The sequence below is a fragment of the Nicotiana tabacum genome, chromosome 6 (genome assembly GCF_000715075.1).
Source record: "Nicotiana tabacum cultivar K326 chromosome 6, ASM71507v2, whole genome shotgun sequence".
Taxonomy (NCBI): Eukaryota; Viridiplantae; Streptophyta; class Magnoliopsida; order Solanales; family Solanaceae; genus Nicotiana; species Nicotiana tabacum.
This window is the reverse complement of record NC_134085.1, coordinates 77494062-77513434: the sequence shown is the minus strand read 5'-3', so window position 1 is coordinate 77513434 and position 19373 is coordinate 77494062. Positions and strand designations below refer to the sequence as shown.

At 36.9% G+C, this 19373-nt stretch overlaps 1 protein-coding gene across 2 annotated transcripts; it reads right to left on the bottom strand.

Moving 5' to 3' along the window:
• Positions 1-6435: 6435 nt before the first annotated feature.
• LOC142181631 (uncharacterized) lies at positions 6436-16208 on the bottom strand. Of its 2 annotated transcripts, none has more exons than XM_075254890.1 (2): positions 15403-16208; positions 6436-12289 (listed from the first exon to the last, which is right to left on the bottom strand). In XM_075254890.1, exon 2 carries the CDS (start codon positions 8565-8567, stop codon positions 7692-7694), a length of 876 nt encoding a protein of 291 aa, XP_075110991.1. In that variant the 5' UTR covers positions 8568-12289; positions 15403-16208; the 3' UTR covers positions 6436-7691. The 2 variants fall into 2 exon arrangements, with proteins under 2 accessions (XP_075110991.1, XP_075110990.1); XM_075254889.1 differs by having other exon boundaries at positions 6436-12285.
• Between the last annotated feature and the right edge of the window lie 3165 nt (positions 16209-19373).

Below are 19373 nucleotides of genomic sequence, written 5' to 3'. Positions count from 1 at the left end.
TGGTGCCCGTGTGGGTTTTCACCTATAAGACTCTCTCATTTTTACTTTCTTTTCTTGTTTGTACCCGAGTGTTATGAGCCATCTTCATTTGCTTGACTCAGCATTTTTCTAAGATTGATCGAAAGGTCTTTTTGGTATGGGGTTAGAAATGGAAAAGGTATTAAAAGTAAAATAGCTTTGGTATGGGTTAAAAATTACAATTCTTGGAATCTTTCTCTTAGTTGCAATACAGTTTCTCTGCCCCAGTTTTTGATTGGGGTTGCTTGACATAACTTTTTGTGCACATTATGTATATTGTGCACCCTATGACCGAGCCGTGAGGCGCCTACGTATCCTTCTTTGAGGAATCAGGTCAAACGTAGTTCACTTAATAATAGTGATTTTTTTTTAAAAAAAATTTCATTGCTTCCAAGAGGGGGGTAAGAAAGAAACAAGTATGGCTCAAAGGGAAAGCAAATGGTATAGTGTTTGGATAGCAGAATAAATTGCCTTTGTCATTCCAATCTTCGAAATAGTGCTAAATACAAACATTCAAAAAGTTATGCATAATATCTCTTTACCGCGTCAGAATTGATCGACATATCTATGCATTTGCCTTCAATATCTGTTAAACATAGTGAACCATTCGATAATACTCTGGTCACAATGAATGGTCCTTGCCAATTCGGGGCAAATTTGCCTTTTGCTTCAACCTGATGTGGAAGAATACGTTTCAGCACATGCTGACCTACTTCAAACTTCCGGGGACGCACCTTTTTGTTGTATGCTCTTTCTATTCTTCTTTGATATAATTGACCATGGCATACTGCGGTCAATCGTTTTTCATCAATCAAGTTTAACTGTTCTAGACGGGTTTTGACCCATTCATCATCATCAATCTTTGCTTCGGTGATGATCCGAAGGGAAGGAATCTCAACTTCTGCAGGAATTACTGCTTCAGTGTCATATACCAACAAATAAGGAGTTGCTCCTACTGAAGTGCGAACAGTAGTGTGGTATCCCAATAATGCAAATGGTAATTTTTCATGCCATTGTTTTGAACCTTCTACCATTTTCCGAAGTATCTTCTTTATGTTTTTGTTGGCTGCTTCTACTGCTCCATTCGCCTTGGGCCGATATGGGGTAGAGTTGCGATGTGTAATCTTAAACTGTTGACATACTTCCTTCATTAAGTTGCTGTTAAGATTAGCACCGTTATCTGTGATGATCACCTTCGGGATTCCGAATCGACATATGATATTTGAGTGGACAAAATCGACCACAGCTTTCTTGGTCACTGATTTGAATGTCTTGGCCTCAACCCATTTGGTAAAATAATCGATAGCTACCAGAATGAACCTGTGTCCATTGGATGCTGCCGGCTCAATTGGTCCAATCACATCCATGCCCCAGGCAACGAAGGGCCATGGTGCCGACATTGTGTGCAACTCGGATGGTGGAGAATGAATCAAATCTCCGTGTATTTGGCATTGATGACACTTGCGCACAAAACTGATACAATCTCTCTCCATGGTAAGCCAATAGTAACCGGCTCGGAGGATTTTCTAGCACTTCTTGGCTTGCTCATTTTCCTTCCCCCTTTTTTTCTAATCATCACTCTTTTCTTACCTCTCATTTCTTACATCTTATAATTTCACCTCTCTTTTTTTTTCTTTTTATTTGTTTCCTTCTTTTTTTTCCTTTTTCTTTTAATAAAATAAAAAAATGATTCGATCGAACCCTATGTAGGTTGCCTACGTATCATGACGCCGCATAAATCAGATCTTTGTGTAGTTCGGGAAGATCAGGAATAAAGGAAACAAACTAACATTCTCATTTTCTCTTTGTTTTTTTTTTATTACCTTAATGACTACTCTGATGAGAAAAGAGAAATAAAAGAAGCAAATCCTTTTTTTTGAATTTTCTAGACTTAATGTTCTATAGCCTATTCTAAACTCAAGCTTAACGAGCATATTTTTTTTTTTGAAACAAATACTCTATGGGAATTATTAAGGAAAAACCCTAGAAGAGAAAAATATTTTCTGATTCTTTTTTTAAGGACGGAAGTCTAAATAATAAACCAAAGAAATCTTTTATTTGGTCATGTTTATTAGTTACTAGTGATTATTGGTTTTACTAACTTGTATACATTGCCAATACTCTTTGACTGCTCCAATAAAGTATATCTGCCCCAACATCTCTTTCCTCAGTCCAATAAAGAAAAGGAAGACTGCAATGTTGATCTAAATTTGAGTTTCAAGTACACGGAAGCTTGAAGAATTACACTTATTTACTTACAGTACTTAATAGAACCTAGATTTATAGCAATGTCTTATTCTGGCATGATTTTTATACTTTGTGTTTTTTTATGCAGCCAAGTGATGCGGAGAGTAGACCCTTTTCGCCCATGGATGCAAGAAGATCATGCGGTGATAGTAATTCTAGTGACAACCATTGATTTTATTGTAATTATCTTAGATAATTAATTGTGACAATATAGTTGTGTGGTTCGAGCGGATGTTAGAATATTGGAGTGAATGTTTTGTGTTTAAATTTAGTTATTGAGTCTAATGATGCTACTTAATGTTGACAATTTGGTTTTAAAGACTAATGATATTTTATGATAATATTTTATGTTTTTACGATATGTATCGATTTCTCTCAACTTTAAAATATTTTTTTTGCTTTGAGTATGATTTACAACTTAATTAGTGATTTTGTCAATAATATATGAATTAAAAAAAATTCAATGAATCACTGAGGTTATGACTGCCGGGAGCTGTAAATATAAACTAATAAAAAATAAAAAATTATATTGCGAAAGTTTCAAACCGCCACAATTCATAACTGAAAATTATTTTAAAAAGATTCACTTTTAGTTTTTGCTGGGGTCAAACGCCGCGAAGTAACCTCCGCTACTTAGTTCTGACGGTCAACAAAAAAAATTCGCAAATTGATTGCGGCGGCCCTTATTGTGGGGGTTTTAATGACTGTCGCAACAACATATTGCGGGGCTTTCATGCCGCCACAAACCTTAAAAATAACCCCGCAATAAGGGCTTTTTTGTAGGATTGGGAATGCAATATGGCTTCTCCAATTGCTCTAACAAGATATGGATCGTCTGGACAAATGAGGTTGACGTGAATATTATCAAGGACGAAGAACAATATATTCTCATCAGAGTGGCACACCTTAATGATCCTGATTTTTTCCAATCAGTAGTCTATGCCAAATGCTCAGGAAACCTCAAGAAAGAGCTATGGGATGACACGAGAGGTAGTACTGACAATATTCAAGGGCCATCGGGAGTCATTGGGGACTTTAATGTGATTACTACCAGTGAAGAAAAATGGGGGGGGGAGGAGAAGCAATAGAATTGAGGACAACTTGGATTTCGTAAATTGCTTGGAAGATTGTGGTCTTCAAGATGCAAGATATAGTGGTTCTATCTTCACATGGTGTGATAACAGGAATCCTCCTACCACCATTTGGAAGAGGCTTGACAGATTGGTGTATAATTAAAACTGATTTGATGCTTTTAACTCTTCCTCTGTTACTCATTTATTCAGAGCTTGCTCTGACCATGCCCCTCTCATGGTTAGGATGAACAATGAGACTGTTAACACTACTAAGTATTTCAAATTCCATAACTTCTGGACTGAACATCCCAACTACATTAAAACAGTCCAGAATGTCCGGGAAGAAGTTCATGGGAATCCTCTTTACATTCTCTTCCAGAAACTCAAGGGCACCTCTAAGACCCTCATTATATGGTCTAGATACACTTTTTGGGACATCTATGAGGAACCTAAAAAGCTTGAAATTTAGATGAGGAACTTAGAATAGAACTTCCTGACTGCCAACAATGTTGATAATAGGAATGAGTTGTCTAAGTGTAGAGCTGATTATACAAGGTACTTAAAGCTCCAGGACTCTATCCTTAGACAAAAAGCTAGAGTCAAATGGATCCAAGAAGGTGATGCCAACACAACCTACTTTTATGCCATCATCAAAGACAGAAGAAGAAGGCTATCCATTAAGAAGATCATGGATGAGCAGGATCAATGGATTTAGGGTAATGATGCTATAGTTGAAGATGCAGTTGTTGGACCAATTTTGACCCTCCCTTTTTAAATTAATTAATTTATACTTAATAATTCAGTGCATTTCCACCCTCTTCTATCTAATTGTTTGTTTGAGTGATATGTACATGCTGTTTTTTTTCCTATTAACTGCAATGTTTGTCATTAGCATATAAAGTGTTATCCCAATTCATGTTTAAGTGTTGTTGATCTGTGATCATTCCTTATGTTTTCAGACTCTTTTAATTGGTATTGACATAACTGTTACATGACTCTAATGACCTGCATCTCTGAGCCTAAACAATCTACATAATTAAGTTCCTTTTATGAGCCTTAATAACTTTCAGATAGCTAACATGATTAAGTTCCTTTATTATGTTTTGATGACTCCTATTAGGGATGTACATGGACCGGGTTGGTTCGGTTTTTATCAAAACCAAACCAAACCAACTATATCGGTTTGGATTGGTTCGGTTTTGTCGGGTTTTTCGGGTATTCGGTTTTTTTTTGTTACATGAATATTATTTCAATCTTACTTTGTTAAAATTATAGATAAAACTTTGATAAGTGAATATATGTTTAGTAAATATGGAAAAAATTGACAAACATATGATCTATAAAATTATTGTAATGGGAGAATTTTTTTAGTAACACGTGATAGTTGTTTTCTTAGTCGTCTAACAATAATTTTTCGTTAATAAGCTTTCAAGGTTAATACATGAGAGGATCCCAAATATTTCTACATTTTCTAAAAAAAATTCACTATAAAGTCTTAAAAATATAAATAAAATTTATATATTTATATGTCGGTTTGGTTCGGATTTTTTTACTCAATACCAAACCAAGTCAAACCAAACCTAGTCGGATTTTTTAATCGGTTTGGTTTGATTTTTCGGTTTGGTGCGGTTTTTCGGTTCGGTTTTTAATGTAGTACATATATGTAAAAATCTCTTAGATTTTATTTATGGAATTAAACATTTACCCCAAATAAATCATTACCTGAACCAAACAAGAACTGACAAGAGCTTGGAGGTGGAACATGAGATTATGGATTTTTGTTTGGATACAATTAATTAGGAGAGCTACCATTAAATACTTGGGAATCCTTTTGAAAGGGAAGCAAGCTTCTTGGATGGTGAGGAACGTATTGAAGCTATATACCAGAAAATGAGAGATAACTATCAAAAAGTTCCATGGATAAGGCTGATTAGTAACATTATGGTGCACCAAAATAGATTTTCATACTCAACCTGGTAGCTGATGGAAAACTAAGCACCAGAGATAGGGTACTGTGATAGATACATTTATATGTCCTCTCTGTAACTCTGCTAATTCTATACTTGGAATAAAATATTGCTCTGGCAAAGCTTAACAAAGAGGGTTATGAGTTGGCAACATGAAATGTCATGGACAGAAGCTAATCGGAGACGTATCAGAATGCAGGTTTAGAGGTGCTTCAAATGGCTATTACTGGAAGTGTGTATTATATCTCTGGCAAGAACACAACATGAGAATATTTCAAAACAAGCAAATGCAATCTTACTATCTTAATACACGTAAAAGGGGTCTTTTATTCCTTTAATTTGAAAAGTAGAAAATCTTACAAGTAAATAGAAAGTTTTACATGTTCTAGGAAGGTGTTTTACTAAGACTTTTGAACTCAACGACTTGTCTAAGGATTTTTTTTTTTTTTTTTTTTTTTTTTTTTGATATACAGCATTTCATTAGATTGGTAACTAAACATGGTGTTCATGTAGATACGTAAAATAAGCATGGTTTTTTTTTTCCAAAGAGATCAAGAAAATAGATAAAGTCGAGGGCTGTAGAAGATCAGAAGGGAAATGATCATAGACGCAAACAATGTACGTCCCCTGAAAGTTTGCTTTGAAGGGCCTTTACAATGTCTTCAACATTTACATCGAATCCATTCTCCATCTGCAAGGAACGTAAAATAGATTAATGATTCAACATAAATGTTTGATTAATTTCAAACTAAATGACAGATAAAATAGTTACTGCCAATTTTCTTTTGGCATTTAAACGGTCCTTTTCAATAAGTATACCTCAGAATCATCTGACGCAGATCATAAAATCAAATTTGTGAGGTTGACCTACCAACTTCTTGAATTATTGTGTCGTGGCAACATAGGGATAATTGAATCCTTTTGAAGATTAGTGTGGTGAACTTAATGATGTTTTAAGCGTCAATACCACATAAGAGGGGTGATTTGTGTGGTACCCAATTTTCGCTTAACTGAACTATAGAAGAAACTGGTTCTTCTAGGTGTTCCAACTACTACTGTTTGCGGAATAATAAATACAGAAAATAAAGAATACAGAAAATTTTACGTGAAAAATACCTGGCTCAAAAGGTAAAAGAACCATGACCTACTACTTAGTAGGATTTTCCCAAACTTCCACTAAAATCACTGAGCCAAAATAGCATTGACAAAAATCCTTTGTAAACCTAAGGATTAACTCTAATCCCGTTGTGGCACACAACCTCAACTGTTGCGACAACTTCAAGTTAGCTATAACTTGAACACTCTAGGTACCTAATACAATTGCTTCTATGAAAGTTGAAAGGTACAATTTTAAACCACCTACTACAATTGAACTAGAATAAAAGATAGACACAATCGAACTGGTTCTTCTATCTTGTTCAAGTAGCTTCAGGAGTGCACACTCAAATCACATATAAATTGCTTGGAAAATCGCCTTGCTCTTTTGCTCTCAATTTAGTTTAGCTTCTACATATGTGCATTACCTGTAAAAGAGAACAACAGTTACATTTAATATATTAGTAATTAGAGTTTGATTGGGACTCAATTGTTGCTCTTCTATCGTGGAAGAGTTCATGATGATCTCAAACTCTAACACTATCTTCATCCTAGATTGTATTCTCTTCATATAAGGAGACTTTTTTCCCTTATCCAATATGCAACCTTTTCGATCAGATCAGGAGATATTGCTGCTTGATCAGTAGGACTTATCTCCTTCACGTGCATCTCACATGTATAGGTTGATCATGATTGTTGCTTCACAAGATGGACCTGGTCCATGACTGAGTTCTTTTGTCAATCTTCAAAACTTCACCTGTTCTTGGGCCAACAAATTCCCCCTTGTTGATGATGACAAACTCTGTGCTTTTTACTGATTTGGAACATGTAAGAACTCAGCTTAACCATAAATATTAAACTTAGAAAATTCACTTATCATCAAGGACCAGGTTAATTAGGTTATAAATATCACTTATTTCAGAATATGTAAAGCACAATGTCTCTTTTCCCTTTTGGCATCATCGAAAAGTTGCATACAAAGTGTGATTCCCAGATTTTAATAAGTACTCGTGGCTATTGGGGCAACTGCAAGTGCAATCATGGTGTAATCATCAGTAATCAAACAAACATATTTAAACTATCAAGGACAGATTAATCATTGAACAAGAGCGAAACAGTAGTTATCATTGACAGAGATATGTTGCCACCAACAATCCACAAAAAGAAAGAAAAACATCCAAACCATGAGCAAAAACAAAAGATAGATAAATCCCTTATCTGGGTCACTGTGGCACTAAACAAGTTCAGGAGACAAAAGCTAGGAGTCCTAAGGCTTGGAGGAACTAGAGGGTTAGGTTTGGGTTTGGGGAAGATTCAGCATGTTGTGAAGAATTCCATCATTCTTCTCCTTTTCTTTGGCAAGCTCAGTTCTAAGACCGTCCCTCTCAGATTCCACTTCAGTCACACAAGCCTTGAGCCTAGCTATTTCAGCATCCTTGGCTGCACATTCCTGAACCAGAGTCCTAACTTTGCTGTTGATGGGTGCCTTCTGGGATGAACCAAGTTCATTTGGGATGACATTGACTGCATAGTCACAAGCAAGAAGAGTATTCATGCCAAAGTGATCCTTGCTCGAGGCCATTTCCCATTTCTTCAGAGGCACATTGAGCATGTCCAGAACTGTGGTTAGAATAAAGCCATAGGGAGTAGCATGAGCCTTGGAGCCATTTATGACCCTGTCTAGTAGCTTGATAATGAAGGCATGCCAGTTGATTTGCTTTCCTCTCTCCATGCACTCCATAAGAACTAGATCCATGTAATTTGCAATGTGCCTTCTCTCCTGTTTGGGCAATAAACACTTGTTGACAAATTCAAACAAGACCTTGTGCTTAGGCCTCATTTCACTTTTCTGCACAGCCCTGGCTTCATACATATCTTCTGAATCATAAAACCTCCTGGTGATTGCAAGAGCGGTAGGGAGGGAGTCCAGGCAGGGCCACCTTTGCCTTGTATAGTCATCAAATCCTTCAGAGGGTATGTCCAGGATCTCTCCCAGTTTCTTTGCATCAAACTGCACTTGAACTCTTTTCACCAGGCTACTAACATTGCCATCCTTAACCGCATCATTTGCCATAAATTCAATTAGCTCATTTCTGGCTAGCCTACCATCCATCTGAAGGACCATGTCCTTCCATCCCGGAGCAGCTAAAACATCCACCAATCTCATTATTCCTGGCTCCACCAGGTCTTTCAGCAGTCTACCCTTTAAAATCTTTTGCCAAACATGGCAAGCTTATCCTGTTCCTTCTCAAAATCATTTTCTTTTTATTCTTCTCCTCCACTCCAGTCATCATCTTCAGAAATTTTTGATTGTTTGTTTTTCACTGCAGATCTTGTCCTCTTGGCTAGTGTAGGTTCAACAACCTTAGACATAGAGGAAGACTTCTTGGAGGAAGTCTTGAGCTTTTTGGGTTTGGGGGTAGGAACCTCCACTGATGTATCCCTTTCTTGATGGACCAGTTCCATCCCCTCTTCCTCAACAGCCTCTGAGGATTATGCAATCTTTCCCTTTCCTTTATCCATTTTCATTTTCTTTTTCTTACTTTCAGCCAAAGCCCTTTGTAGATCAGCTTCACTCTGTTTCTCCCTGCTTCTTATGGCTCTACCCTTTGGCAATGAAGATGTAGTAGGTGTTGGGGAAGAAGCCTTTCTTTTCTTGGAAGGCTTATGAATATTTGGGGCTTTTGTTGTGGGAGTTCTGCGTTTCTTTGGGTCATAGCTTGCCCCAACCTTTTTCAGCAAGTCTGCTAGAGTCTCTTCAGTAGATGAAACAGGTTCATCTCTATGTGTGCTCAGATGAACCAACCCCTTAGCAGCTTCCCCAGAACCACTTTCCCCTGACTTCATGCCACTCTCTTCTACCCTTCCTTGTGCAAACCCACAAATAGCAGGCACTACTCCTTTCCCATTTCCCCTCTCTTCACTATATGCACCCTCTCTCTTTTTTTCTTTTTCAGAATTCTTTTTACCTCCACTCCTTCGTGACCCTGGTAATTCTACATCCTTAATAGACCCAACCAGAACAAACCTAGTTTCTAGATTTTCAGACATAGAAGAAATTACCTTAGATGGAGATTCTTGAGTCTTTTCAGAGTTAGAAGACCCAGGTTCTTCCCCCTCAGTAGCGGATTGATATAATTCAGAATCATAACTGGAGTCGGAGTTTTGGGCATGGCTTGACTTCAACTTCTCATTTAATTTCTTCCTTAGAGCCCCAGATGCTACAGTCTTTCGAGCAAGCATTTTCATCCTTCGCAGTCTAGGCTTTGGAGATGTATTGAGTGGAGGAGGTGTGGATGAATTTGAGGGAGTTGGTGGTGGAGGAGTTCCAGGATTGTCTTGTGGGTTAGTCATGATCATTGGTTTCTTGAGAGAATTTAAGAATTAGAGTTTTGGAGAAGAAGGAAAGTGAAAGTGAAAGTGAAGAAATTTTTTTGACGGTTTGGAATTATGAAGATGGCAGGAGAAATGATGAGTATTTAAAGAGAAATACACATTTAATAGGTAACGACAACTTTTAGCAGTGGTCAATTAGAGGTCTAATCAACCTGAAATTCCAGATTTTGAATGATCGGTTTATCTTCCCTAGATTTTAGGCAAATTTTTTGGTTTAGAGTTCTAGGCAGACGGAATTGGTTCAAAGCTAATGGATAGAATTTTCTAGGAATTGAACAATTATAGGACTTCTGCTCATGATTTAAATATTAATCTTTCTAATTGTGCAGAGTATAGAAAATATACCTTAGCTTTCATATGAACCCATACTGATGAACCATGTTATTCATTTAGAAGTCTCTTGAACATGCCTCAAATTCCATACTAGAGAAAATTTTGTAAGAGATCAGCGAGTCATATAAACATGTCACATGAGTATACTAATTAAAGTATGAAGCTGAGTACGAATTAATCTGGATATTTACACAAGTTTAGAATTCCTAGCCAATTTTTTTTTCATTTTTCAAAAAAAAAATCTTATTTTTTTTCATTGTGCATTCTGAGCTGGACTTATTAGGTGATATTAATCATCCCTAATTCCAACCCGTTCCTCTCAAAGTTTTCTCCACTCAGTGCTTTAGTAAAGATGTCAGCAATTTGTTTATCAGTAGCATAAAATTCTATGGAGATCAATCCTTTCTCATAGTTATCTCTTAAGAAGTGGTGTCTAACATTTATGTGCTTAGTCCTCTTATGATGAACAGGGTTCTTTGTCATACTTATAGCACTATTGATATTACAGAATATAGGAATGCGACCAACTTCAATGCCAAAATCTACCAGCTACTATTTGATCCATAGTAGTTGAGCATAACAAGAGGTAGCAATAATATATTCAGCCTCAGTTGTGGATAAAACCACTAAATTTTGCTTTTTAGTGGCACATGATACAAGACATGAACCAAGAAAGTGAGCCATACCTGAGGTGCTTTTCCTATCCACAAGGAAACCTGCATAATCAGCATCAGCATATCCTAGTAGATTGAAATTACTACCTTTAAGATACCAAAGACACAGATTAGTGGTGCTTTTCAAATATCTTAGTATCCTCTTGACAACAGTCAAGTGAGAGTCTTTTGGATTAGCCTGAAAGCGAGCACAAAGCCCTACACTGAAAACTATGTCAGGTCTACCGGCAGTAAGATACAAGAGTGAACCAATCATACCCCTATACAACTTCTGATCAACTGATGAACCAGGTTCATCTATGTCTAATATAGTGGTAGTTGCAATGGGGGTGTCTATTTTGATTCATCCATTTTAAACTTTTTGATCAGCTCTTTTGCATACTTCTGTTGATGGATCATGGTTCCATTTTGGCTTTGTTTGATCTGTAAGCCTAAGAAAAAGTTAAGCTCACCCATCATACTCATTTCAAACTCACTCCCCATTAATTTTGCAAAATCCTTACTTAGTTTATTAGTGGTGGCCCCAAAGATTATGTCATCAACATATATTTGTACCACAAGGAGATCCTTACTTTTTTCCCTTAAGAATAGGGTACTGTCAATTTTACCTCTTTTGTAGCCATGTTCAAGCAGGAATTTGGACAGTCGTTCATACCATGCTCTAGAAGCCTGCTTGAGTCCATAAAGAGCCTTGTCTAATTTGTACACATGCTCAGGACATTCCTTGCTCTCAAACCCTGGAGGTTGTTTCACAAACACTTCTTCTTTCAGGTAGCCATTCAGGAAGCCACTTTTGACATCCATCTAATGGAGAGTGAATTCCATGTATGTTGCAAAGGCTATGAGGAGTCTTATTACCTCTAATCTTGCAACTGGAGCAAAAGTCTCATCATAATCTATACCCTCATCTTGGCTATAACCTTGGACCACCAGTCTTGCCTTATTTCTTGTAACTGTTCCATCTTCATCAAGTTTGTTTCTGAAGACCCATTTTGTGCCAATAACTGACCTGTCTTTAGGTCTTGGAACTAGATGCCAAACTTGACTTCTCTCAAACTGATTGAGTTCATCTTGCATTGAATTCACCCAATCTGCATCCTGGAAAGCCTCAACAACATTTTTAGGTTCAATAAGAGATAAGAAGGCATCAAAAGCACACAGATTCTTTAATTGTGATCTAGTTTTGACTCCAGATGTTGGATCAGTAATTATGTTCTCAATAGGATGAGAACTTTGATACTTGTGAGGTTTCACAACAAGCTGATTTCTGCTAGATGTTTCTACTATGTTCTGTTGCTGAGGAACAGGGTCATGAATAGGTTCTTTTAGGGGATTAGTTTCTCTTTGATCAGTTCCCCCTGTCAGGTCGCCCTAGATGGAAGAACCTGTTCTATCACCTGTTCCTTCTTTTGGTGCCACTTTAACTTGTGCTGAGACTTCAGTCAAATCCTTTACCAGTCCAATGGCTTCATCTTCATGTTCCTGTCTATCAGAGAAAATGTTAGTTTCATCAAGCACTACATGCACACTTTCTTCTACACACAAAGTTCTTTTATTGAACACTTTATATGCTTTGCTATGTGAAGAATATCCCAAGAATACTCCCTCATCACTTCTGGGATCAAACTTACCTAGGGAGTCATTTCAATTATTGTGCACAAAGCACTTGCATCCAAATGCCCTAAGATGGGATATATTTGGTTTTCTCTCTTTTAGTAACTCATAGGGAGTCTTATCTACAAGAGATATAGTCATGCATCTATTGATAATATAACATGCAGTGTTTACAGCCTCTGCCCAGAAGCTGTGGGGCAGTTTACTGGAAAGAAGCATAGTCCTAGCCATGTCCTCAAGAGTCCTATTCTTTCTTTCAACTACTCCATTTTGTTGAGGAGTCCTAGGTGCAGAAAAGTTATGATCTATACAATGCTCATCACAAAATTCAGCAAACTTAGCATTTTCAAATTCAATTCCATGATCAGACCTAATGGATGCAAGTTGATTACCTAATTGTTTCTAAGTTTTTCTAACAAAAGCAATAAACATGTCAAATGCTTCATCTTTAGATGTTAAAATAGTACCCAGGTAAATCTAGAATAATTATCAACAAGTACCATCACATATTTTCTTTCCACCTCTGCTTAAGGTTCTCATTGGACCACAGAGATCCATATGGATCAGTTCCAACGTCTTGGTTGTGCTTACCAGTTTCTTGTTTTTGAAGGATGATCTTACCTGCTTCCCCCTTGCACAAGCCTCACAAACTTTGTCTTCCTTGAATTTGATGTTAGGTAGCCCTATCACCAAGTCCTTGGAGACTAATTTGTTGAGCTGATTAGACTAGTATGACCAAGTCTTTTGTGCCGCAGGAGGGGATCATTATCCAACACACTTAGGCAGGTGAGTTCATTTTCTGAAAGAGTAGACAAATCTACAATGTAAATATTGTTAACTCTTTTTCCCTGCAAAACAATCTTGTCAGTGGTATAGTTAATCACAAATCATTTGGTAGAGGTAAATGCTACAAGGTTACCTCTGTCACACAGTTGTGACACACTGATCAGGTTGTATTTCAAGCCATCTGTCACACCCTTTTTTTAAAAACCACACTAACCCTCTTAAATAAATAAAAAGATTTTGTAAAGCTCAAAAGGGTTTTCAATTAGAAAGTGACAAAAATTCGTATTCAAAAGGATTAACTCAGAGTCGTCACCTGACATTTGATTTCGGTGTGTCAGGTCACCGTTTTTCTAAAAATAATTTTTTTTCCTTTTAAAACACTTGAGACTCCAAAACTAAATCTGCACCAGAGATTTGGGTAAGGGGTTCATTTGACTTGGGGAGAAGGTGTTAGGCACTCCCCAAGTCCCGTAACTAGTATGGTTGCATACTTGATCTAGTTGGCTTTTAAAACATTCAATTGAGGTAGAAAACACAGAAAAGGAAAATAACATACGAGAGGCTCGAGGTCGTCCCCACCTAAATAAAAGAAAGAAAAAGAAAATAAAAGTAAAAATACTACAAGTTTCTACTTTTGGCCTCCATTTACATTCACTTCGGGGTATTCCCCTGAAATAAAATATATACAAATCCCTCGGGGCATTCCCTGGATAAATTTAACTAAGGGGACGACATCTAGCCTCAAAAGAAGCTAAAAATACGAACGTCCTATATGTTTGCCTACCCAAATATGGTCGGCCTAAGCATGCTCCTAGCGGACAATGTAATTAAATAGACAAATGAAAGAAATGTAAATAAGGTAGAAGAAAATTCTAAATCATGCTCATTCTTTTCTTAACTTCTCATTTTTATTATTAGACCGAGCCCGATAACTAAAGCATGGAGACAAATCAATTGCTAATGGGCTTCGGCCTCTCCCCATTTCCACGGCCGAATTCATCATTCATATAATTTCACATTTGATAAGCACTGAAGCATTCAGACAGAGCCTCTCAAAGAATGAGGACTAAAGAAGAACATAACATGATAGTGTAAAAAAAAGTGAATTGAATCCATTAAGAAGAGCCATTTAAAGACTTCCAACCACTGCGATTCTTATTAGTCCCTCATCATTTAAACCCATTTTTAATCAAGCCTAAATTTTACTCAATCTTAAAATGGCACAAGACAAACTAGCAAGACACTTAATTAATATGGAGAGACAAGACCCAACAAACAGAGAATAGACATACAATTCACACAATGCAAGAACTTTAAGATTTCACATGACAACATGTTACCACCATAAACTTTACTTATGAATATGCATACTGCAACATGAGAAATCAAATGAAGGGTTATGAACTTGAATATGGGACACATTTGACATTGTTCATTTACACTAGGTGACCACTTAACAAGAATCTCAAATTCATGTTCTTATGGATATTACTTTGAAATCTGCAAATTCACCAATGAAACTCATTTTTTCAAAGAAACGTGTCAAGCACCGACACTGAATGTTAACATGCCATAGAACTTTATTCTGGAAGAAAGACACTCAATTAATTCAATCGAAATTAAGTTCAGCATCGAAGGAAACTGACAGACATATTCAACTCAGATAACAGGTAAAAGTCCGCTTGAAGATACCCTTAATAAATTAGCAGATCGCAGTGGTAATAGACTAGTTCTGGAACAAACATAGTAATCCATTTTTGCTTAGAAAGTCCACAAAGGGCTGACCATGAGTTTAATTCACATAAACCATGAAACCATCTTTTGAATTCTATAAAATTAGTCAACATGAAGTGTTATATGAACGTTAATTAAAATGAACTGAAGTAATAACTCAATCTAAACGCGGCATGAAACAGTCTTCAAAAGAAATATAGCAATTGCATTTGCGAATTTCGACAATAGGAATTATTTGTTCACATAAACTAAATGAAAGAACACACCTCCAAATCACTAAAGCCTTAAACGAACCCATCAGAGAAGTATGAAGAAAGGGGCAACATATATTGTGACATGAAGTAAACAGGGAAAGAACTAACAGATTCTTGACATCACCTAGATTTAAACTCATCTTTTAATGGCTCCTCCAAGGCTTCAATTCATCATTATAACAGTAAAAGAATAGAAGAAGATGAGACGAACCTGAATGCAAAAAGTTTTAATTAATTCTGGAAGTCGAATACAATGGAATGCGGCAACAAGATTAAGCAGAAACTGCAGCTATAACTCGAACTGAAACTGGATTGAATTTTCTTGGCGCGAATGGAACCGCAAATGAACCTCGATTTGAAAGCAATGAACAGCTCGAACGATCTCGACTCCACGGCAAACCTCAATCAAACTCCATCTTGAAATCCAAAATCGAAATGGAAAGAAGTAACAGAAATATTATGTATTTTTTTCTGATTTGTTTTTGCAATGAAAGTAAAAGAAACAGAAGCAAACCAAGGAAAAGGAACAAAAATCCCTGAAAACCCTAGCCCTCTTCTTTTTCCCAATTTTTCTCTGATTTTTTCCCTCTTCAAGACTGTCCGAAAACTTCCAAATATATATCCCCTCCCGAATCTTCTTCTCCTCTTCTCCAAGAAAATCGATTTTTTATCTCCAAAATCTGAAAAATCCCCTAAAAATCCGAAAGCCTTTTTCGTGTAAACGGGTTTTAGGTAAATGGACGCTTAGTATCCAAAGATCTCGATCCTATGGCTCCCATTTAACAATCATCCATTTATGAATGGCTCAGATTCTTCAAAGAAATTGAGAAGAGCGCATGAGATGAGAAGAAAACGCGTTAAAATCAGACGCTAATAATGAGGGGGGACCATGAGGGGATCATGTGAGTTAACTCGCCGGGTTTGGACGAGTTCCGGTGAGTTTGGGGTGGTAGGCGCGCGGGCATAGGTGTGTTGGAGAGGGTTAGGCGCCGTTTGGTTGAAGTGATTTAGGGTTGGGGAAATATTATCAGGAGCTTTTATATGGGGCTAAGGATTAATTAGGCCATTGGATTAAAAAGGGGTGAAGGGCTAGGATTTACCAAGAAAATGGGGCGGGTCATTGGGTAGTCCGGCTGGTCAAAGGTTTGGATGGTTGGGTTGAAAGGGTTATGGGATTGGGCTGCCCAGATTTGGGCCTCTTTTAGCATCCGAATTGGGCCTATAATTTGGGACTTTAACCCTTTTAAATCTACCAATTAAAAAAACTTAAACATTTTCTTTATAAAAATGATTTAAAATTAATTATGATTAACTAAAGTAAAATATATTATACTATGAAACTATATTTTTATATATCATTTTTTATATAAATTATCATATTCAAAAATAAAAGTGAAAATCATGGTAAAAACAAAAATATATTGCTATAAAAATATCAATAACCTAAACTAAAAAAAAACATGAAATTATTTTTGTATTTTTCAATTTTTGTGCCTTAAAAATAGAATTAAAATTAGTAATAAAGTAAAATCCTATAGAAATAAACTCCAATAAATACCCTAAAAATACTAGGACTATTAAAGGTAATTCTAATGCACGGGTCAAAAATTACATGTCTACAGCTGTCCCTCTTTGACGGGAAGTACGAAGTGTTTCCAGACAAAGAACAACAAGACATGTTTTGACCCGACCCTTATTTAAAGAGACAAAAACTAAAAGAAAAGAGAATGTGACCGAGCCCTGGTATCTGAGCTGCCTACATATCCGTGGTTATAAAGGAATCAGGACACGTGTAGTTCACAAGTGAGAAGGATGATGGAGTACCGAGGTGGAGAGTCGAGTGAAGTGCCGCCGAGGTTCCGATCTACATCAAAAATAAAAGGAAAAATTATAACAAAAGTAAAATAAAAATACAAGATCCTATCTACTTCTTGTCTTGAATCTTCCTTGAATCTCTACTCGATCTTCAATATAAAACCGAAAAAATGGACCCTGTTCTTCAGGCGGGCTCTTTATGCTTCTTAAATTTGCGAATTGAAGTAACTCTGAAATGAATTCCCTTGTTCTCCAGGTGGGCGCCTGCCAATAGCTTGACTTTGGTATAGATTCTAAAATGAGTTCCCTCGTTCTCCAAGTGGGCGTCTGCGACCAACTTGAAACTTGAAATGCATTCCTTCATTTTTTAGATGGGCGCCTGCCGTTAAAGCTTGAAACTTGATATGGATTCCCTCATTATCTAGGTGAGCGCCTGCGACTAACTTGAAACTTGATATGGGTTCCCTCGTTCTCCAGGTGGGTTCCTGATTACCAAAAACTTGAATTGTATTCCCTTGTTATCTAGGTGGGTGCCTGATTACCAAAACTTGAATTGTATTCCCTCGTTATCCAGGTGGGCGCCTGATTACCAAACTTGAATTGTATTCCCTCGTTCTCTAGGTGGGCGCCTAATTGCTAAAACTTGAAATTGTATTCCCTCATTATCCAGGTGGGCGCCTGATTGATAAAACTTGAAACTGTATTCCCTCGTTATCCAGGTGGGCGCCTGATTGCTAAAACTTGAAACTGTATTCCCTCATTATCCAGGTGGGCGCCTGATTGCTAAAACTTGAACTGTATTCCCTCGTTATCCAGGTGGGCGCCTGATTGCTAAAACTTGAAACTGTATTCCCTCGTTATCCAGGTGGGTGCCTGATTACCAAAAACTTGAAACTATATTCCCTCATTATCTAGGTGGGTGCCTGATTACCAAAAACTTGAATTGTATTCCCTCATTATCCAGGTGGGCGCCTGATTACCAAAACTTAAATTGTATTCTCTCGTTATCCAGGTGGGTGCCTGATTACCAACAACTTGAATTGTATTCCCTCGTTATCCAGGTGGGCGCCTGATTACCAAAACTTAAATCTGTACTCCCTTGTTGTCCAGGTGGGTTCCTGATACCAAAAACTTGAAACTGTATTCCCTCGTTATCCAGGTGGGTGCCCGATTGCTACAAAATAGTCAAAACAAAAGAAATTTTTCTGCCCCAGTTTGGGATCTGGGCATATTTGTGAGTGTTAATCGGATCATGTTACCTATAGAGCTCTAAGAATTTAAAAGCTAAATCCCATTATCCAGGAGGGCCCTGAAAATTTCGAATTAAATCTCATCTTAAGAGTGATAACTTTAAAGCTAAATTATATTTTCTAAAGGGAGAACTTACGCTAAAACTTAAAACTAAATCCCATTATCCAGGAGGGTCCTGAAAACTTTAAATTAAATCCCATTATCCAGGAGGGTCCTAAAAATTTCAAAACTAAATCCCATTATCCAAGAGGGTCCTGAAAATTTAAAAACTAAATCCCATTATCCAAGAGGGTTCTGAATTTTTTTAAATTAAATCTTATTATCCAGGAGGGTCCTAAAAATTTTAAACTAAATCCCATTATCCAGGAGGGTCCTGAAAATTTTAAACTAAATCCCATTATCCAAGAGGGTCCTGAAAACTCTTAAAACTAAATCCCATTATCCAGGAGGGTCCTGAAAATTTTAAATTAAATCCCATTATCCAGGAAGGTCCTGAGAACTTTTAAAATTAAATCCCATTATCCAGGAGGGTCCTAAAGGCTTTTAAAATTAAATCCTATTATCTAGGAGGGTCCTGAGAGATTTTAAAAATTAAATCCCATTATCCATGAGGGTCCTCAGAGATTTTTTTTAAAATTGAATCCCATTTTCCAAGAGGGTCCTGAAAATGTAAAAACTAAATCCCATTATCTAGGAGGGTCCTGAAAATTTTAAATTAAATACCATTATCTAGGAGGGTCCTGAAAATTTAAAAATTAAATCCCATTATCTAGGAGGGTCCTGAAAATTTTAATTAAATCTCATTATTCAGGAGGGTCCTGAAAATTTAAAAACTAAATCCCATTATCCAGGAGGGTCCTGAGAACTTTTTAAAATTAAATCCCATTATCCAGGAGGGTCCTGAGAACTGAGAATGAACTTATCTGAGCCATGCTCTCATCTTGGAGGATTCTGAACAAAATTTCTTGCTCCCTGAACCATGCTTTTCCATGGGAGGTCCCTGTGGATTAAAAAATTTTCTTGCCCCTGTTTTGGACAAATAAAATCTTGTTAGTTTGAAAATGTGGTGGTTAGTTTGTGGCATCATTGCTGAGTGTCTGCTTCCCCCGCTGCCAT

What these genes read in the sequence shown, in the direction of transcription:
- LOC142181631 (XM_075254890.1), bottom strand. Translation starts at nt 8,567, where the DNA reads ATGAGATTGGTGGATGTTTTAGCTGCTCCGGGATGGAAGGACATGGTC.